Source organism: Chanodichthys erythropterus, chromosome 1 (genome assembly GCF_024489055.1).
Source record: "Chanodichthys erythropterus isolate Z2021 chromosome 1, ASM2448905v1, whole genome shotgun sequence".
NCBI lineage: Eukaryota > Metazoa > Chordata > Actinopteri > Cypriniformes > Xenocyprididae > Chanodichthys > Chanodichthys erythropterus.
Window position 1 is genome coordinate 37,541,294 of NC_090221.1, and position 21,033 is coordinate 37,562,326.

The 21,033-nt window shown below is 35.1% G+C and overlaps 1 protein-coding gene across 1 annotated transcript in view; it reads left to right on the forward strand.

Annotated features, from left to right (window-relative positions):
- Nucleotides 1-17,616, forward strand: part of trpc3 (transient receptor potential cation channel, subfamily C, member 3) — a 34,678-nt gene extending 17,062 nt beyond the window's left edge. Inside the window, exons 4-12 of the mRNA XM_067383997.1 lie at nt 2,472-2,636; nt 3,345-3,561; nt 7,340-7,573; nt 7,924-8,188; nt 11,199-11,394; nt 14,375-14,584; nt 16,733-16,816; nt 16,936-17,011; nt 17,284-17,616. Of these exons, the coding sequence (XP_067240098.1) occupies nt 2,472-2,636; nt 3,345-3,561; nt 7,340-7,573; nt 7,924-8,188; nt 11,199-11,394; nt 14,375-14,584; nt 16,733-16,816; nt 16,936-17,011; nt 17,284-17,426 (1,590 nt within the window). The 3' untranslated portion in view covers nt 17,427-17,616. The remainder of the gene's footprint in view (nt 1-2,471; nt 2,637-3,344; nt 3,562-7,339; nt 7,574-7,923; nt 8,189-11,198; nt 11,395-14,374; nt 14,585-16,732; nt 16,817-16,935; nt 17,012-17,283) is intronic.
- Nucleotides 17,617-21,033: the final 3,417 nt, after the last annotated feature.

Sequence of the window (21,033 nt, forward strand, 5' to 3'; positions counted from 1 at the left end):
TCGAAAATATTTTATCAGTTTAATGGTGCCCTAGAACCCTTTTTCACAAGATGTAATATAAGTCTAAGGTGTCTCCTGAATGTGTCTGTGAAGTTTCAGCTCAAAATACCACATAGATTTTTTTTTCATTCATTTTTTTAACTGCCCATCATTAAATATGCTCCGATTCAGGTTGCGGCCCCTTTAAATTCTCATGCTCCCCGCCCCCGAGCTCTCGACTGCCTTAAACATTGCATAAAAAAAGTTCACACAGCTAATATAACCCTATATAAAGTGTTTGTCATGCATACTGCATGCATGCGTCGGATCATGTGAGTATAGTATTTATTTGGATGTTTATATTTGATTCTGAATGAGTTTGATAGTGCTCCGTGGCTAAAGCTAACATTACACACTGTTGGAGAGATTTATAAAGAATGAAGTTGTGTTTATGAATTATACAGACTGCAAGTGTTTAATAATGAAAATAGCGACGGCTCTTGTCTCCGTGAATACAGTAATAAACGATGGTAACTTTAACCACATTTAACAGTACATTAGCAACATGCTAACGAAACATTTAGAAAGACAATTTACAAATATCACTAAAAATATCATGATATCATGGATCATGTCAGTTATTATTGCTCCATCTGCCATTTTTCGCTGTTGTTCTTGCTTGCTTACCTAGTCTGATGATTCAGCTGTGCACAGATCCAGACGTTAATACTGGCTGCCCTTGTCTAATGCTTGAACATGAGCTGGCATATGCAAATATTGGGGGCGTACATATTAATGATCCCGACTGTTACGTAACAGTCAGTGTTATGTTGAGATTCGCCTGTTCTTCGGAGGTCTTTTAAACAAATGAGATTTATATAAGAAGGAGGAAACAATGGAGTTTGAGACTCACTGTATGTCATTTCCATGTACTGAACTCTTGTTATTCAACTATGCCAAGATAAATTCAATTTTTGATTCTATGGCACCTTTAATGCTTCTAAGAGCCTCTCAAACGTCTACTGTAATACACAGTTATTTTAGTATCACTGATGTAGTTTTTATTAGTTATCATCATGACATTCTTTCAGTCATGACAATTCTCTGAATAGTTTTAAAATGTTATTGATTGTGGCTATGTTAATGTATTTGGTTTTGGTGGAGTAGATACGATGCTGCTGCAATTGTTTTTTTCCTGCTGTTGATTTTTGCTGATGATGATTATTTTTTCTGTGGCTGTAGTTGATTGCCGCTGCTGTTGATTTTTGCTGCTGCTGTTGATTTTTGCTTCTGCTGCAGAGCAAGTATGGTCTTGCCACTGCTAATAGATACACAGACCTGCTGCTGTGAGTATGTAAGATATGCTGCTGCTGCATAAATAGACATACATAAATCCCACAGCAGACCTAGGCAGGTGGAGCTGGGGAGGTGGAGGAGTTCAGAGGAAGGCTGCAGGACTAGATTACAGCAAACACTGAAGTAAACTATTTAAATGTTGAGCAAGCAATCTCATTGGCTGCAGGATCAGCAGAGGCCAATGTGCCATGCAGTAATCATGTGATTGCTAGCAGATTGCATGTAAAGGACCGATCAGCCTGCGCCCTCTAGAGTTTCATGACTAACTATGTATACTGTATACATCAAATAAAATAAAATAATAATAAAAAAAAATATTTAAGTAAGTAACAAAAAGTTTTATGGATTTAGTTTTAAGTTAACTATAATAACCCTGATGACATATTCGCAATTTATATACTGTATTACAAAATATATATATTTTGCCAGAATACCGAGCTTCTTTTGAATGGTCATCAATGGAGAAAGATCTGCAGAATAACCGAGACCAGGAGTGGAGCACAGCTATAACAGTCTCTCTTTACTGTCCTTCCGGTCTTCCTGCTGACAGGAATAATGCATGCTCTCTAAGTTAATTTTTCAGTGATTCCACATAACATAATAATGACCAGAACCCCTTTCTGCACCATCCGCTCCAGATGACTTATGTTTGTGCTGTGATGTCACCATGGTTTGTTGCTATGGTGATGTGTTTAGCAAACTTCGCAAGATACCATCGTCTCACGCAAAGTCATCGTTTCAATCAAGGCCATAATTCAGTGTTTATGGCTGTGCCAGACATTGTTTGAAGTTTGCATAATCCAATTCAATGTCACATGATCCTTCAGAAATCATTCTAATATACTGATTTGCTGCACATTTCTTATTATTATCAATGTTGAAAACAGTTGTGCTGCTTCATATTTTTGTGGTAAACATGATACTTTTTTCAGGCTTCTTCGATGAATAGAAAGTACAAAAAATATAGCATTTATTTGAAATATAAATCTTTTTTAACATTATAAATGTCTTTACTGTCACTTTTGATAAATATAAATGCATCTTTGCTAAATAAAAATATAAAAAACACTGACCCCAAACTTTTGAACTGTAGAGTAAATGTTAATGATACCATTAATCTGTCTCTCTCTCTTCAGTTTGTGGCTCATCCGAACTGTCAGCAGCAGTTGTTGACGATCTGGTATGAGAATCTGTCTGGTCTTCGGGAGCAAACCACTGCTGTCAAGTGTCTGGTGGTTTTGGTCGTGGCGCTGGGACTCCCTCTGCTGGCTGTGGGGTATTGGTTCGCCCCGTGCAGTAGGGTAAGAGGCTTTTAAAAGCTTGAATCTCACAAAACCTATCAAGAATCTATCAGATATAATACTGGCTTATATACAATAAGCGTATTCCTATTAGTTCAATACAATTTTCATTTTTTTTAATAATTTGTATTTTTACTAAATATTTACTTTTAAATTATGCATCATTTATCATCTGTAATACCATGTTGTAAAAACTAGATGGCTGTTTAGCCTTAAGTATGAACAGGGCTGTGTATTCCCTATTGCTGGGAACATTGTTTTCAGACATACTGTAATAACTTGTATTAGGTTTTGCATTTGGATATATATTTAGACATTATTAAATATTAATTTTTAGCTTTATTGGCTTTGTAAAAAGGCTTTACATTGCCAAAGCATTGACTCTGATCCAACGGTGTTTGCATTTGTCAAATTTACAGCCAGTAGTGGGAATTGAATCAGGCAGTGATTGACAGCGCTCTGAACCAATGGCGTTGTTGGGCATTGTCAGATTACACCTCCTACTCTTCCTTTATCAGTCCATTTTAGTTGTATTTTGTAGCTTCAATGTGTTACTTGGTGTTTCCATGAAATTGTAAAATTCACTAGCAATTTCTGTGAGTGAAAAGTGTTTTGAAAAGTAAATCCTACATATTTTTTTTTTTTCCAATGTAGAGAGTCTGGGTTTGTGTTTAAACATATTTGTTGATCTTTTCCATGTTTTTTTAGCTTGGTAAAATGCTACGCAGTCCTTTTATGAAGTTTGTTGCTCACGCGGCCTCCTTTATCATCTTCCTGTGTCTGCTGGTGTTCAATGCGTCCGATCGGTTTGAAGGCATCACCACCCTTCCCAACGTCACCGTAACCGACTACCCGCTGCAGATCTTCAGAGTCAAGACCACACAGTTCTCGTGGACAGAAATACTGATCATGGTCTGGGTAGCAGGTAATGCACCACTTTTGTAATTAATATTATTTCATGTATATGATCATAATATCCCTCTGTACACCTACATTTAGACATCTGATGAGAAATTTACTGGCTAGGAGAAACAGTTGAGATATTGAAGAGATCTGATTTGTGACTGTTCTTTCATGTATACAAAATTTGGTCAGTTTTAGTAATATAGGATATTTCATTAAGAGACTAATACATTTATTTCCTGCACTGTCAGAGTTCCTCAGTCGAGGACCAAAGCAGGATGATCAATGAACCTTTCAATCGTTTTGTCCTGAAGAGACTGACACAGAGAGAGAGAGAGTTTGAGTGGATTAGAGCCTCTGAATTGACTGAAAATCATGTTTTCTTAAACACTCATTTCCTCCCTGACCAGTTCTGGGCAATAACTTACTAAACACTACTAACATTACTACAGTTTTTAGTAGCATGAACGACCATTGCTCATCTGTTTCCAGAACAGTGAACAGTTTTCTAACCTGCTTTGAAACAGTAATGTAACCATTTGTTAAATATTTTCCACCAGTTATATATTAAAATGTATTCCTCGTTAAAAGCCTTTATGAGTTCATGTATTGCATCTTGACTGTAGTGAATCTAGTATCTTATCGTTCAGGAAGGCACAGTTTCACACTCTCTTCAAGAAACAAAAAAGCAAGCAAACAAGCTTTGTTCAGCATATCATTTTTTAGCCATTCACAAGGAGGCGTGTTCATTCATCATTGTCGTATTGTGAAATGGATCCAGTAATGTGAGGCTTTTCGCGGGCAATGCATCATTGAGAGGGCTAACCACAGACTGAATTGAGTTCAGAACATTTTCCCGTTTGGTTTGTGGTTCAGAGAGTTCAGCCACACTGAGCGCACCTCATTACATCTGGTGTAAGAAAATGTTTGGCTGTTTCAATCAGGATGAGATGCTGAAGCAGAGGAAGCCCTTAGCTGCTGAAACAGATACGTGTTGCACATGATTTTTGCATCTGTTTTAAGAAGAAAGCAGTACGTTTAGAGATTTTTAATGTTTTCATCTTCCAGGTTTGAGTCAGAATCACAGGATTTTGCTGCAGTGCCTCTTAATTATTCATGACATGTGACTTGTTCTCTTGCATGGTGCAAAAATCCACAAGTGTTGTTTGGTTTCCACCGTGATAGTAGCAGAGTGACAGGCTTTCAGAAAATGATGACACATTTGACATGTTAGCGTGAAAAGGCCATCCTCACTGCTGAGTGTGTTAACCGATCGAACCTGCTTGGATTGTGGAAGTGACCATGCGTGGAGTCCGTTAGTGATGTGCACCGATAAATCATTAATAATAAATACTGCAAAATTCCATAATAAAATAAGAATTGTCAATTTTGTTTCCATTGAAAGACTCACAGTTCCTTGTTTCCTGTCGTATTGGTGCGCACACCAAACTGAGATTAGTATTCCTGCATGTCTTTGTTTATTTTGACGTATAAAGATGGATGGAGAGAATGAAATGGTCAGAATGCTGGTGCATTATTAGTTCAGGATGTTCGTTTTTTGTTTAGAATGTTCGTTTGAAGTGTGTGTTCAGAATGTTCATTCGAAGTGTGTGTTTGGAATGTTCATTCGTCAAAGTGTGTGTTTGGAATGTTCATTCGTCAAAGTGTGTGTTTGGAATGTTCATTCGTCAAAGTGTGTGTTTGGAATGTTCATTCGTCAAAGTGTGTGTTTGGAATGTTCATTCGTCAAAGTGTGTGTTTGGAATGTTCGTTCGTCAAAGTGTGTGTTTGGAATGTTCGTTCATCAAAGTGTGTGTTCAGAATGTTCGTTCGAAGTTCATTTAGAATGTTCCGTCAAAGTGTGTGTTTGGAATGTTCGTTCGTCAGAGTGTGTGTTCAGAATGTTCGTTCGAAGTTCATTTAGAATGTTCCGTCAAAGTGTGTGTTTGGAATGTTCGTTCATCAAAGTGTGTGTTCAGAATGTTCGTTCGAAGTTCATTTAGAATGTTCCGTCAAAGTGTGTGTTTGGAATGTTCATTCGTCAAAGTGTGTGTTTGGAATGTTCGTTCATCAAAGTGTGTGTTCAGAATGTTTGTTTGTCAAAGTTCATTGTTTGGAATGTTCATTTGTCAAAGTGTGTGTTTGGAATGTTTGTTCATTCATTCAAAGTGTGTGTTCAGAATGTTCGTTCGAAGTTCATTTAGAATGTTCCGTCAAAGTGTGTGTTTGGAATGTTTGTTCATTCATTCAAAGTGTGTGTTTGGAATGTTCATTTGAAGTGTGTGTTTGGAATGTTCGTTCAAAGTTCATTTGGAATGTTTGTTTGTCAAAGTGTGTGTTTGGAATGTTCGTTCATCAAAGTGTATGTTTGGAATGTCCGTTTGAAGTTTGTATTTAGGATGTTTGTTCATTCGAAGTGTGTGTTTGGAATGTTCATTCGTCGAAGTGTGTTTGGAATGTTTGTTCGCCAAATTGTATTTGGAATGTTCGTTCGTCGAAGTGTGTGTTCAGAATGTTCGTTCGAAGTTCATTTGGAATGTTCATTCAAAGTGTGTGTTTGGAATGTTCGTTCATTCAAAGTGTGTGTTTGGAATGTTCGTTCAAAGTGTGTATTCGGAATGTTCGTTCATTTATTCAAAGTGTGTGTTCGGAATGTTTGTTTGTCAAAGTGTGTGTTTGGAATGTTCGTTCAAAGTGTGTATTCGGAATGTTCGTTCATTTATTCAAAGTGTGTGTTCGGAATGTTTGTTTGTCAAAGTGTGTGTTTGGAATGTTCGTTCAAAGTGTGTATTCGGAATGTTCGTTCATTTATTCAAAGTGTGTGTTCGGAATGTTTGTTTGTCAAAGTGTGTGTTTGGAATGTTCGTTTGTCAAAGTGTGTGTTTGGAATGTTCGTTTGTCAAAGTGTGTGTTCGGAATGTTTGTTCATTCAATCAAAGTGTGTGTTCGGAATGTTTGTTTGTCAAAGTGTGCGTTTGGAATGTTCGTTCGTAGTGCGTTTCTGGAACGTTCGGTCACAGTGTGCGTTCAGGATGTTCCATCGAAGTGCCGAATGTGATCATCGTGCTCGTACGAGTGTAACATGAGGAGTGTGTGTGTGGAAGTTTAATCATATTGTGGTGATGGTTGAGGCTCAGTCTGACCCTTCTGAACACACACCCTGACCTTCTCTCTTCAGCTCCAGCTCCTGTCACTGTTCTCAGTCCGATGGCTTCTCTCGTGGGAGTCTGGTGAAGTAATTTATAGTTTTGGAGATGAAATCACCTCTCTATATCCCAGCATGCTTTCATTGTCTGATTGAACTGACTGAAGTATTACTTGGATTCTTGGATTCTGAAGTATTACTTGATACTTCTAACCTAGATTAAAAATTAAAGTAAAAGGCAAATGAAGTTCATTTAACAGAATTCGCTGAGGCTCCATCATGCTGTAATTCTGCAGCTCTTTGATTGTCTGAATAATTCTCTCTGTCTCTTTATCTCTCCCTCATCTCTAATCTCATCTCCTCGTATCTCAATATGAAAACTAGAAAATAACATTTATTATCTTCATTCATTTTGCTTCTCCAGTAAATTTATCTTGATTTAAGAATGATTAAATATTTATGCTGGAAAAGAGACAGAAATGCTGAGGAAGAACATCATTCAGCATTCATTAAATGTTTGAAGAGACGTTTGAATTGCTTGAGTTAAGCGTTCATCACAAGAAACAGTTTAGTTTAAGTTTCTTTCTATTTCAAGCACCCCATACTGACAGCTGATAATGATAATTCATGGCTGACCTTCACTGCGTTCCTGCAGGAATGATGTGGTCGGAGTGTAAAGAGCTGTGGACGGAGGGGCCGAGGGAATACGTCATGCAGCTCTGGAACGTTCTGGACTTCGGCATGCTCTCCATCTTCATCGCAGCGTTCACCGCCCGGTTTTTCGCCTTCATGCAGGCCATGAAAGCCCAGGAGTATGTGGATGAGAATATCCACGCTCCAGACCTGTCGCTGGTCACGCTGCCGCCGGACGTCAGATATTACACCTACGGTGAGGAGAATCTGCAGTGACTCTGAGTGTCTTAAATCACTGAAGCATACATGAGTTTTGGCAGTATTGTGATTAAATGCACTGAATTTTTCGACATGAAAGGATTTGCTGATTGCTGTGCTCACCATAGTAAATGATTGATCAAGACTGAGTTAAAGGATTTAACCTTTGATTAACCTCGTACTATTAGACAGCAATCGTTAACTAAAACCTTTAAAAAGCATTTTTGTTACTTGAAACAAAATAAACATTAACATCAATAAATTCAGAATGATTTATTTCAGCTCATTGGAAGGCAAAACTAAAACTGCACCCATCTGTTCATCACGTGTGATTTGTGTTTCTTTCAGCGAGAGATAAGTGGCTCCCGTCGGATCCTCAGCTGATCTCCGAGGGTCTGTACGCCATCGCCGTGGTCCTGAGCTTCTCCCGGATCGCCTACATCCTGCCGGCCAACGAGAGCTTCGGGCCGCTGCAGATCTCGCTGGGGCGAACGGTGAAGGACATCTTCAAGTTCATGGTCCTCTTCATCATGGTCTTCCTCGCATTCATGATCGGCATGTTCATCCTCTACTCCTACTATCTGGGGGCAAAGGTTAACCCCGCCTTCACCACGTGAGTGACATAAACTGTAAAATATGATTATTACAAATTAATGAATAAAACTAAGATTATTGGAGTGTTTTACGAGAAAATACTATTGCATTCTTTCTGCTTTCTTGTTTCTTGTACTTTCTAAATTTCTTGTTTAAGTCAATGCGTCACATGCTGTTTCTTTGTAATTACTTGGAAAATGTACTAGCGATTTTTAAAAGAAAATTGTTTTAAAGTAAATCCTATTGTTTTTTGTCAGTGTCCATGTTCTGAAACATATTGTTTGAAGAAACATTACTTGACACAAATATCTACGCTCAGGGATGTGCATAACTATATATTTTTAAAACTCAGTAGTTGAGGTAAATAGGTCATGTCATGTCTTGTGCTAAACACTGTTACAGCTAAAACAACCAAACAATCCAGATAAACAAACTAGTCAACCTCAAAAAATCACATAGTCATCTGTTGCAATTACTAGTCGACCATCCTGAAACACTTAACATATTTCTAAATACTTTACAGTTTTTTACAGACGCTAGGACACATTTCTCAATACATAGGCCACTTTTGCAAAACTCTTCACACAGTTCTCCTAACCAACTTTCATCTTGGCAAAGCAGTTAATTTCACATTTAAAATGTACTACAACTACCAAAACACTGTATTCAGGTCTCAGATCAACTCATTCTTTCAGAACACTAGCAAAGGTTGACAGCTGACAAACACACTTTGTCACCCACAATACAATGACCTGAAAAACACTAACAACATGCAGCATTATACAATGTTTTCTTGTGTAAAACAAGGACACATCTCTGTTTATGATTCACTGCAATATATGGTACTGGAATGAATCAGACATGATGCAGAATTCGTCAATATTTTATGTCGTTTATTTATTTTTATATTTTTTGTATAATTCCAAAATACAAGAATTTGTATACACACCATCCACTGATACAGATACAATTCAATTGTTTTTATAGCATTTGATTTTAAGATTTAAAATATATTTCATTAAAATATTACTGTAGGAATGTAGCAAATTGCTGTCTTATTGAGTTTTGTATGATGTTATTGTTTTGAACATAAGTTTAACAGTTTTGAAAACAGTATGCATGTGCAAATTGGTCTGTACGTACAAAGAGTTTTGGCAGTTGTTGTGTCTGAGTGAGAAAAGAATTCATGAAATTTGAGAGATGTATTCATTGAATGCATTTTGTGCCAAAACAATGATAATTGATCCTCAGTTTAGCACACATAGACTTCTGTTGTGCTCACTGTGTGAAGAGTTTTGCAAAAGTGACCTAAGTATTGAGAAATGTGTCCTAGCGTCTGTAAAAAACTGTAAAGCAATTAGTTCTACAAAAAAAATCTGAAAATGATTTTTAATTGTTTTTAATTTTTAAAAATATTTTGCAATTTTTTTATTCTATTTTTTTTTAAAATAGCATACTTTTTGTAAAAAAAAATATTATTATTATTTTTTTAATTGACATTTTTGGAATTGATTTTTGTTAATGATTTAAAAAATATATTTTCCAAGTGGATTTAAGTGGATTTTATTTATTATAATTATTTTTTAAATATTTTAAAAAAAGAATATTTTTAAAATATTTTAACATTTTTATTAATTTTTTAATTTTATTATTTTAAAGTTAAAAAATAAAAAAAATATTTATATTATTGGAATTTTAAATGATTTTTAAAAATATTTTCTAAGTGGATTTTAATTATTATAATTATCTTTTAAATCTTTTTAAAAAATGAAAATTTTAAATTTGTATTATTTTTATTTTTTATATATATATTTTTAAATTATTTATTATTTATGTTTGTATTTATTTTGTAATGATTTTAAAAAACGTTTTATTATTTTTTACTTGAAATTCTATTGTTTTTACTGTAATTATTGTAGAGAATACTAAATTACAAATTTAATAAGTACTAAATACAAATTTAGTGAACTTAGTTAATTTTTTTTATTTTAAAATAAAAATCAACTTGATTTAAAAATCATTACAATAAATACAAAGAATATATATTACATTTATATAATTTGTATTTATTGTAATGATTTTAATTAAGTTTAATTTTTAGCAAATAAACAAAGATTTTTTTTATTTTAAAATTAAGATTATCTAAAAAAATTAATTACATTTTATATATATATATATATATATATATATATATATATATATATATATATATATATATATATATATATATATATATATATATATATATATATATATATATATATATATATGAATTTTACCTTTTTTTATCAGCTTTTTAGAGTATGTTCCTCATCCTGCCACAGTAATTGTGTATTTTGTGTAAGCCGGTCATCTGCTGAACTCAAACACAGGAGCCGCGGTCAGTCAGTCAGATACAGTAGTGTCAGTGCTGTGAGATGAACCAGAGAGAGCTGAGCTCATTTCACAGCTGAGTGAGTCCAACAGGATGAGGTTTGTTTCACAGCGATCGAGAAGAGAGGAAACAAGCCTGACAAGTCAGTGTGTGTGTGTGTGTGTGTGTGTGTGTGTGTGTGTGTGTGTGTGTGTGCTCTAACATCAGAGTTTCCTTCAGCACATCATTCTTGTGTCCGTGTGAGAGAATCTTCATTTTCACAGCTGATCTCCAGGGAGGAAAAATAGATTTGCATTGCTGTCATTTTCCTTCTCTAGTCTCCAGACATTTACTATCCCAGAAGATTTCATCCCGTTGTCTGGAGCGCCTGCGGATTTAATGTAAAAGTGCTGCATGTGCTGAAGCGTTGAGCGTTACTCTAATGCAGTGTGTCATGTTACTGTAATTGAGTGTGTTTTTCCAAAGCAAAATTAATGAACCAGGAGTTTTTTTACTCACACTGTCCGCTAAACAAGTTCATATTTAAAGTCATCATGAAACAGTGTTGTAATTGTCAACTAAAACATGTTCAATCTCCTGTTTTCTCCTGCAGAGCGTCTCATCACTGTGTTTCTGAAGCTTCTCGCTGACTCTGATCTGGTGTCTGTGTTCACAGGGTTGAGGAGAGTTTCAAAACGCTCTTCTGGTCCATATTCGGGCTGTCTGAAGTGTCCTCTGTGGTTCTGAAATACGATCATAAGTTTATCGAGAACATCGGCTATGTGCTGTACGGGATCTACAACGTTACCATGGTGGTGGTTCTGCTCAACATGCTCATCGCCATGATCAACAGCTCGTACCAGGAGATAGAGGTGAGTTACCTTCACACGCTCTGATTTCACCTGAATGAAGATCAAGATTACTTCAGATCACCAGCGCCGATACTGAGCCAAAATGAAACTTGAGAACAAATTCATCATTTATCATACATTCTTAAAAATGAAGGTTCCAGTTAACACAAATATCTTCTAAGAACGTTTTGCTAATGTTCCCATTAAGTTGTTTGTAAATGTTCTTTGAATGTTAAAAACAAACGTCCAGTTTTTAAAATGTTTTGCTTGGTTATGTGAACATTCCGTTTCATCATTGTGTAAATATTATGGAAATGTTACTTTTGAATGTTCTCGGAATGTTCTGAAACAAGTTGTAACATTTAAAAAGTGAAGGAAACATTCTATGAATGAGTTATAAATAATGTTGGGGTGAATTTAACCAGTAAATGAGGTAAATCATATATAAACTATTAATTTTCTATCATATTTTGTTTGGTCTGGACATCACTGTTAAAGTTCTATCATTATTTATCATTACATTACATCTGGACGAAAGCGTACTGCACAAGTTTAGAGCTACAGCGAGAACAAGCTTTGCTTAAGAAATTATTAGGATACATTTCTATAGCTCTGACTCATTTTACATTGTCACATTGACATTGACACATTTCCAAATGTCTCATACTGACATTATCTGAGTAGCTGAATGAAATACGGCAGAAAAGCTGCTCATTCAAGGATGTGTGTTTACTGCATGCTGGGAGAAAAAATATGGGATGAAATTATACAATGATTAATGAATGCATGCACAGTTATCCATGAACTTGATATCGTCTTTTCTGAGTCAATCTCATTTGATTCATTTGGATTTAGAGACTTTTCACTGTTTTCAAGCATTTCACAACACGCACACACACACACACACACACACACACACACACACACACACACACACACACACACACACACACACACACACACACACACACACACACACACACACACGTGACACCTGATCCACAAACGCACATCTTCTTTGTTGCATGCGCAAATGATGATACATTTGTATCTGTATGTCAGAAAAAATTCTCTATTTGTAGAAATTGCTGCACATATTTAATTCAGAATTTTGCACACGCATGGTGAAAGGCATTTGGTTGTGGATTGTAAAACATATTTGCTACATTTATCAAATTCATGGAAAATTGTGCATGCATTCATGCATAGTCTAAATTCATCCCATACAAGAACATATAATGTGTCTAAAATGCATGTGCACAATTCAGTTGAACTATAAAGATTAATTTAATGCTGTTAAACTGAATGCATGAGGTAAATTATTTGCTGAAATAAACACAACATTAACAACGTTTTGAGAACATTATCAAAGACCAGATAACTTTGAACGAACATTCTATTAACGTTACTGGAAGAACGTTTGGTTGTAACTTTGAGAGAACGTTCTGAGAACATTCCCTTTTCACTAGGAATGACAAAGAAGAACCATTTTCAGTTCCCCTTTCAGTGATCAGGTCTTAAAAGAATCATTTTCCTCAGTGCAAAGAAAACTCTAAAGAACCTGTTGTTCGATGGAAAGTTTCCATGTATGTTAAAGATTCCTCATGGAACCACAGAATCTTTATTTTCAGGAGTTACAGATCATTAAAGGCTTCTTTGCCAAAAATACGGCTGGGATCAGATCAAGCGTGTCCTCTGTGTGTCCAGTGATCTCTGTGTGTGTGAAGCTCTTGATCACTGTAATCGTTCAGACGGGGTTTCGGCTCTCGCTGAGCAATCACACTTGTGCAGATGAGCCGTACTTCAGATTTCTAGAGGAGAGACAAAAATGAAACTCTTACTCAAACCTACAAACAAAACAATCCAGAAGAATGAACGTCACTAACTGACGGGTCAGCTGCTGCAGTGACGACACCATCCTCACACTCAACTGCTTCAGAGCATTAAAATCATTTTAATCAATTTAATTTTTTAAATACATTCTTATTTATTGTTTAAACAATTTTTCTGTTAATTTTTATTTTTTTATTGGTTTAAAAAAATTAAGTTGAATAAAAAAAAAATTACATTAAACATCAATCACATTTTTTATTTTAAAATCTTAAAAAATATAAGATTATAGGCATCTTAATTCAAGTTAATTCAGTGATTTTGCCTTGTTTATTGACTTCTTAAAGGGTTAGTTCAACCAAACATCATATTTCTGTCATTAATTTCTCTCCCTCATGTCGTTCCACACCTGTAAGACCTTCGTTCATCTTCAGAACACAAATTAAGATATTTTTGATGAAATCCGAGAGGTTTATGACTCGTCCAATATAATCAACACTTTCAAGCTCCAGAAAGGAACTAAAGATATCGCAGTGGTTCAACCTTAATGTTATGAAGAGACGAGAATACTTTTTGTGCGCAAAAACAAAACAAAAATAACCACTTTATTCAACAATCTCTTCTCTTCTGTGTCATTCTCATTCGTTGTTTACGTCCAGCGCTTCCAGGTTCATTATCAGAACGCCGACTCATTATTGGCTGCATCAGCATCACATGCATGCGTCGTGCTGATCACATGATCAGCTTTGGCCAATACTGAGCCGGCGTTCTGTCGTAAACATGGAAGCTTCAAAGAAAACAACGTATGAGAATGACAGACAAATTTGTTACTTTTTTTGTTTTTGTGCACAAAAAGTATTCTCGTCTCTTCATAACATTACGGTTGAACCACTGCAGTCACGTGACTGGATTTCATCAAAAATATCTTGTCTTCTGAAGATGAACGAAGATCTTACAGGTGTGGAACAACATGAGGGTGAGTAATTAATGACAGAAATTTCATTTTTGGGTGAACTAACCCTTTAACTGTAAACTCTTTTATGTGGAAGATAAATACAGCATCCTCTCGGCCGGCTCTGATGATCTTCCTCATGTTATGAAAGTGTTTGATCTCTCTTACGTGAAGGTGATTAATAGTTTAATAGAGTTTGTAACTGTCTGTTTGTCTCAGGACGATGCAGATGTGGAGTGGAAGTTCGCCCGCTCTAAACTCTGGCTGTCGTATTTTGACAACGGAAAGACTCTCCCGCCTCCGTTCAGCATCGTTCCCAGCCCCAAGTCCTTCTATCTGTGTGTGAAGAGACTGATCAACCTGCTGCGCTGCCGCCGCCGCCGCCTGAAGAAGGACGTGGAGCTGGGCATGGACAACTCCAAATCCAGAGTGAGTGTGTGTGTGTGTGTGTGTGTGTGTGTGTGTTTGTGTGACAGTTCCATTCAGATTTAAAGGATGAAGCTCCTCTCCTCTCATCCGTCCTGCTCTCTCTCTCTCTCTCTCTCTGTGATAATTCACTCAAGACGATTAATTTTAGATCAATCTTCCTCTATTCTCAATAAGACCAGTGAGAATAAGCCGCAGTGATCTATCTGTCCAATAAAGAGCACATAATGCCTCTCTCTGTCATTAACTTATTGACATTTCTCAAGCAAAACCGGTTTTTAGTGTTTCCACGAATAAAGGACAGATTCTCCTGTCCGTGTTTATCCTGCGGAGAGAATCGATGCGACGCGAGGAAGAGCGGGAACAAACCCTGATGAAGAGCTGAAGGGTGATCGTTGTGTCCTCAGGGCAGATATCACTTCATCGACTGAACGGGCTGGTCTGGAGCTGTTCTCAGATGTTGAATGAGTTCAATTAGAACCACATAAAATTGTGATTTATATTATTTTTAACCACCACAGGCCGTCTGTACAGGAACTACTGAGAAACAGCTTTCTTTTAGCATCATTTATATACTGTTATATCATTTTGAATGAGCTTTTTTCAGTTTTATTTTAAATGTAATTTTTTTTTTTTTTTTTGTAATTTTATGATGTATTTTTATCATTTTTATATATATATATATATATATATATATATATATATATATATATATATATATATAAAATTTATATATAGCTTTAATATAGAATAATAAAGGGTTATTATTGCTAAAACTATTTCTGTTTACTGAAATAAAGCTGAAATAAAATAAATTGAGTTAAATTATAACCACATATTTTAATATAATTTATCCTGTCATGTATAAATTAAATATAATTTTTATGTTGAATTAGCTTTTTTCAGTTTTATTTTAAATGTAATTTTTTTTAAATAATTTTATGATGTGCTTTTGGAATTTTTTTTTTTGTTTTATTTTTTTTATATATAACTTTAATATAGAATAATTAAGGGTTATTAACATTAACTGAAGCTAAAGCTATTAAAACATTTCTGTTTACTGAAATAAAGCTGAAATAAAATAAAATAAAATACAAATATTAGTCAAAAAACTAAATGAATTTTAGAAATGTTGTCTTGGTAATAAACTGAAATACGTTTAATGTGAAGCTCTAAAGTTATTAACTGGAAGTAAATGAAAACTGAAACTGAAATAAAAATAAATTAAACCTAATTAGCAATGTTTTAATTAATAAATAAATAAATAAAAGAAATAAAAAGACTAAGAAAGTGACAAAAGCCCATAATGAAATTACAAAAAAAGTACTACAAACTACAATGACATGGAAACTAAAAATATAAAAATAAAAGCTAATAAAAATTTGAACTAAAATAAAACTATATATATATATATATATATATATATATACATACGTGTGTGTGTGTGTGTGTGTGTGTGTGTGTGTGTGTGTGTGTGTGTGTGTGTGTGTGTTTCATGTGATATTTATATTTTATTTTTGTTCATATTTATTCCAGTTATCAAAAACTATGTTTAGTAGTTTCAGTTCAGGATAACAGCAGCTCTGAGAAAGTCTGGTGATTTCTCTGGTGTGTTTCGCCCTCTGGTGGCCAAAAGTTACATATGATCTTTTATTTTACATTTGATAATGTTATTTATTGCTGAATGTTTAATTGAACACTTCAAACTGCTGACAGAGACCTGAGAAACTGTTTACATGTCTTTATTCTATTGTTTTTGTTTTCTATTTCTTTTGATTTTTTTTTTGTTTGCTTTTTTTATTATTAACTGTTTACTTAATTATTTGAATTGATTTGCTTTCATTGCATTGCTTTGGTTTATTAATATTTAAATGTATATTTAAATAATTAATATTAAGGCTCCAGCATCACCCTCAGGACAAGCGGTTTGGGTTTGGATTTGAAATGGATGAATGGATATTCAATATTAATATTATATTGATTATACAACTATTAAATGTATGATATTAATGAATTAATAAATTACTAGCATATTAAGATTGATTGTGGTATCAAAAGTTGTGAAATTTTGCTGGTTTTGATATCAACTACTGAAAAGTTGAACGAGTCAATCAGTATTTATCAATAATCAATAATTCTCAATGTTTGCAGCTGAACCTCTTCACTCAGTCCAGCATGAAGATGACAGATTCACACAGCTTCAACAGCATCTTAAACCAACCCACACGCTATCAGGCAAGAACACCGTCGTCTCACACACACACACACACACACACACACTTTCTCTCGCTCATATGATGAATCATCACTGCAGATTTCTCTCTGATCTCTTTTGTCTGATTTTCTGCTCACAGCAAATCATGAAGCGTCTGATCAAACGCTACGTTCTGAAAGCACAAGTGGACAAAGAGAACGACGAAGTGAATGAAGGTGACGTGTGATTTACTGAGAGATTCTTGGGTTTCTGGAACTGTTAAAAACAAACCAACTGGATTCATAAAAATCAAATGATGATAATATGATTATGATGTAATAATAATACTCAGAAGTTGACGTTTATGTACAGTTGAGTCTCACTAAAACATATTTCACCTCATAATTAAAAGCAAAATACATTGAATAAATAAAGATTTTGAAAAATGCATTGTACATTTTAGCCGCACATGTTCCTGACGGATTGTGTCCTGATGTTTGATCTGCAGGCGAGCTGAAGGAGATAAAGCAGGACATCTCCAGCCTGAGATATGAACTGCTGGAGGAGAAGTCTCAGGCCACAGAAGAGCTGTCAATCCTCATTCAGAAACTCAGTGACAAACTCAACCCACGACCCGTCCATCCGCACTGACCCCTGCAGGTCAACTCGTGTTTATGTTAAATATATCCCTCTTTATTATGCAGAGATCATGTATTCACTCCAACATGTCCTTTATTGAGTTTGTGTCGCTGAACAGCGGCAGATGACGGCATAAACGACATGCTTCACCTTTAATTTAAATCATAGTTATCACGTGACGTAACGCCCTCCTGGAGGACAAAACAAGGCCTTCCTCCATCGACACTAATATACTAGTAATGATATTAAAAGATCAAATTCTGTATAAATCTTATGATACTATACACAGACGAGCAGAAGAACTCAGAATATAAAAGCAACACACCGTTTTTCCATAGAAAACACTTTATAAAGAAACACTAAACTATTGAGAGTGTTGCATTCTGCTCGTCTGTATATAGTATGCATGATTAATTAGCTGTATACTGAATTTAATCTCTTAATTTCACTGTTTTTGTACATGAACGAAGCATTTTAGTATGTCCTGCTGTTTGTAGTGATTGAAATACTGATTATATTTTCTTAACATATTTTTGTTTTTCTTTTGAGATGTGATCTGAATGCTTTAAAATGAACAGGCTTGTGCTGCAGTTCAGTGGATTTTTTGCCCTCCATGTGTCATGTGACTGAAAACTATGAATTGGACAGTTCTTCATGTTAGCTCCACCCTTTAATGATGATTGGCCTGGTCTGTTTTGATTGACAGCTCCATGTAGGCTCCACCCATTTTAACAATAACTGCAAGTGCAATATTGAGTGTAACATATTTATTTAAATGTTACTTTTTTGTCTCATCGTTTATTTATGTTCAGGTGTTATTTATTGCACATATCTGTGTGTGTTTTATAAACAATAGAAGTTATTCTGAATATAGTGTAATGTACAGTATTTCTCAACCAACTTTAGCAGGGATATTTGCTGCACACTGTCTTCATCCGTTCCTGTATTAGTGTAATTGTGAAGCTACAAAGTAGAGAAATATTAATGTCTCTTTAAAGTGCCCCTTTATGCTTTTTCAGATATTTCCTTTCATGTAGGGTGTGATCGAGCTGTTTGAGAACGTAAAATGCCGGCAAAGTTTCAAAGTAAATTAAGTTTTTGTCTCCTAAAAGAAAGAATCGATTCTGAACTGAAAGAAGTTCATTCAGTCTCTCTTTTCTGCTGAACCTGTGTAGGACTGTAACTAATTTGCATAATGCCCACCTCTGGTCTTCATTGGCTGAACAGCGTCTCTTTGCCCCGCCCTCAATCGCTGTAGTTGTGTCTGAGTCTGGAAGAGTTTGGTTCGTGTTGTTCATGTCGAGAAGACGCTGTTTTCTCCACTTTGATGAGATTGATACGGTAAAACCGACGCCATCGTTACTGTTTGAATCACTGTGTATCAAGAGCTGAGATTCAGATATGATAATGAGCATCTGGTTTGAGACCAATCACAGCAGACTGGGCCATCTGACCAATCAGAGCAGAGCAGCTCTCAGAGAGGCGGGATTCAGAGAGGCTGAATCTTTGATCGAAGCCTTTCAGACACTGAGAGAAAAGAGCTGATGCTGCAGTGGATATTATGAGAGAATTAAAGTGTTTTTGATGAACGTAAACCTGTTTTAGGAGACTCTGAAACAACATTAAAACAGCATAAAGGGGGACTTTAAGATGGAGAGACTTCTAGCACAAACCTATGCAGGGTAAATGTCTGTATGTTCTGTCATGATCTGACAAATTATTACTAATATTATTTCTTCAGTTGTTGCTGCGTCTAGAAGTTAGTTAACTTTTTATTGTATTTGTATTTGGGACTTGTTAACAATCTTATTTCATTTATCAAACCCATAATATTTCATTGTGTGCAGTGCAAACTTTTCCATACTGTAACTGAATGATGATTTGAATTGAAAGAACAGAAGCATCAGAATAGTCCATATGACTGATGTGTGAGAGAAGCTTCATCTGTGAGTGCATTATTCCTTTAAGATGTTTTTTGTTTGTTTCAGTGGTTTTGTGTTGTCAGATCAGAAATGAGCTCATGGAGATCATATTTCATGTATTTGTACAGCGTAAAAACCCAAAACTGCTGAGCTGCATAGATATGAATGTTGAGAATCAATGCGATCAGCTGAAGTAAAGGGTTTTTGAGTGCAATTTTGAAATTTTGGCACCATTTCATTTCACAAACTGCAAGTCTGCATTCATTTAAAACTCAAGGCTGAATTATGTATGTTATATTCATATGAAAGTCAGTAGATGGTATATTTCATGTTAGACAGTATATCTGCAGCAGTTTATATGTAGGATCAGAGATTTGCTCTGGCAGGGCTACTCTAACAAAATATGTGTGACAATATGTGCAATTCAGATGTTTTTGCTTGGATTTTCATTTATGTGTATTTAGACATTTAAGCTATGCATTTTCATATAATTATTATCAGTTAAATGATTTTAGAGAGAAACCTAAGAAATATGACATGTATAAATATTGCTGTAATACACTAGCATTGAGACTCTAAATTTGACATTTTTAATGTTTTCTATATAAAATCTATTGAAGAAAACAAATGTGTGTGTATTTCCTTCATCCTGAGCACATCACACAAAACTCAAAATCAGTGTTTCACCATTCACAACCCATTCTGCTGCATAATGTGTATTTCTGAGTATATATTGAGTGTTTATATCAGATCTGAAGAAAAAAAAAAAAACTCACATCAGTATTTGGAGGCTCTTCAACAAAATCCTTGAACAGTTCTGATACAAACTATAGAATCAGAAAGATGTGCATTTATTAAGGTTTTACATAATTCATAAGAGATAATTAAAAGTGAGATTTCAGTTATATTTTTTACCGCTGAACTAGGAAATGTCTCTGGTTATCATTTAAGAAATCACATTAGAAGAAGCTGTTCTAAGATGTTTTAGCAGGACATACGCTTCATAACAATGTCAAATTCATGCTATCTTCATTTAGGCCAAGTGAGTTCATTTTATTTGAATAGCTCTTTTCACAGTCCACGTCATTTCAAAGCAGCTTTCCTGAATATAAAACTGCTTTATTTTTTAAAGCATGCTAAAATAACTCAGGGGACTTTTATTATGACTTGACTGTACGCACGGCGCGTTTCGTTTCTGGCTCGTGTCGCAGCCGTCAGTATTCGCGCCTGTTGCAACTTGCAAGTCTCACAGAAAGTGTTTATTGTAATATACTGGAAGGCAGCAGAATACTGAGGAAGAAGGTAATTTATGTGTCAGTTGCTGCTAATCGGAACACAGGAGCTGAAGGGGAACAACTACTCTGCAAACTCAGAGGTAAGCTCTTTGTTGTATAAGATCGCCCTCTAGTGGCCACATTAAACTTAAAGGGGCTCTATGTAAGATTTTTACTTTAATAAAGCATAAAAATACCTCGATATGTTTGCAGATATTTAGAAAACATGCTAGTTCACCTACTTGTTCCTCAGAAACATAATGCTACAGCCAGATATTCTGCTTTGAAAATGTGTGTTCCGTGTCTGATTAGGGTTGGAGCAAAACTGTGCACAGCTGTGGCCCTCCAGGAATTGAATTGACCACTGAATTAAAGTGCTATATTTTGATTGTGGGGAAAAGTGCTACTAATGACATATTAATA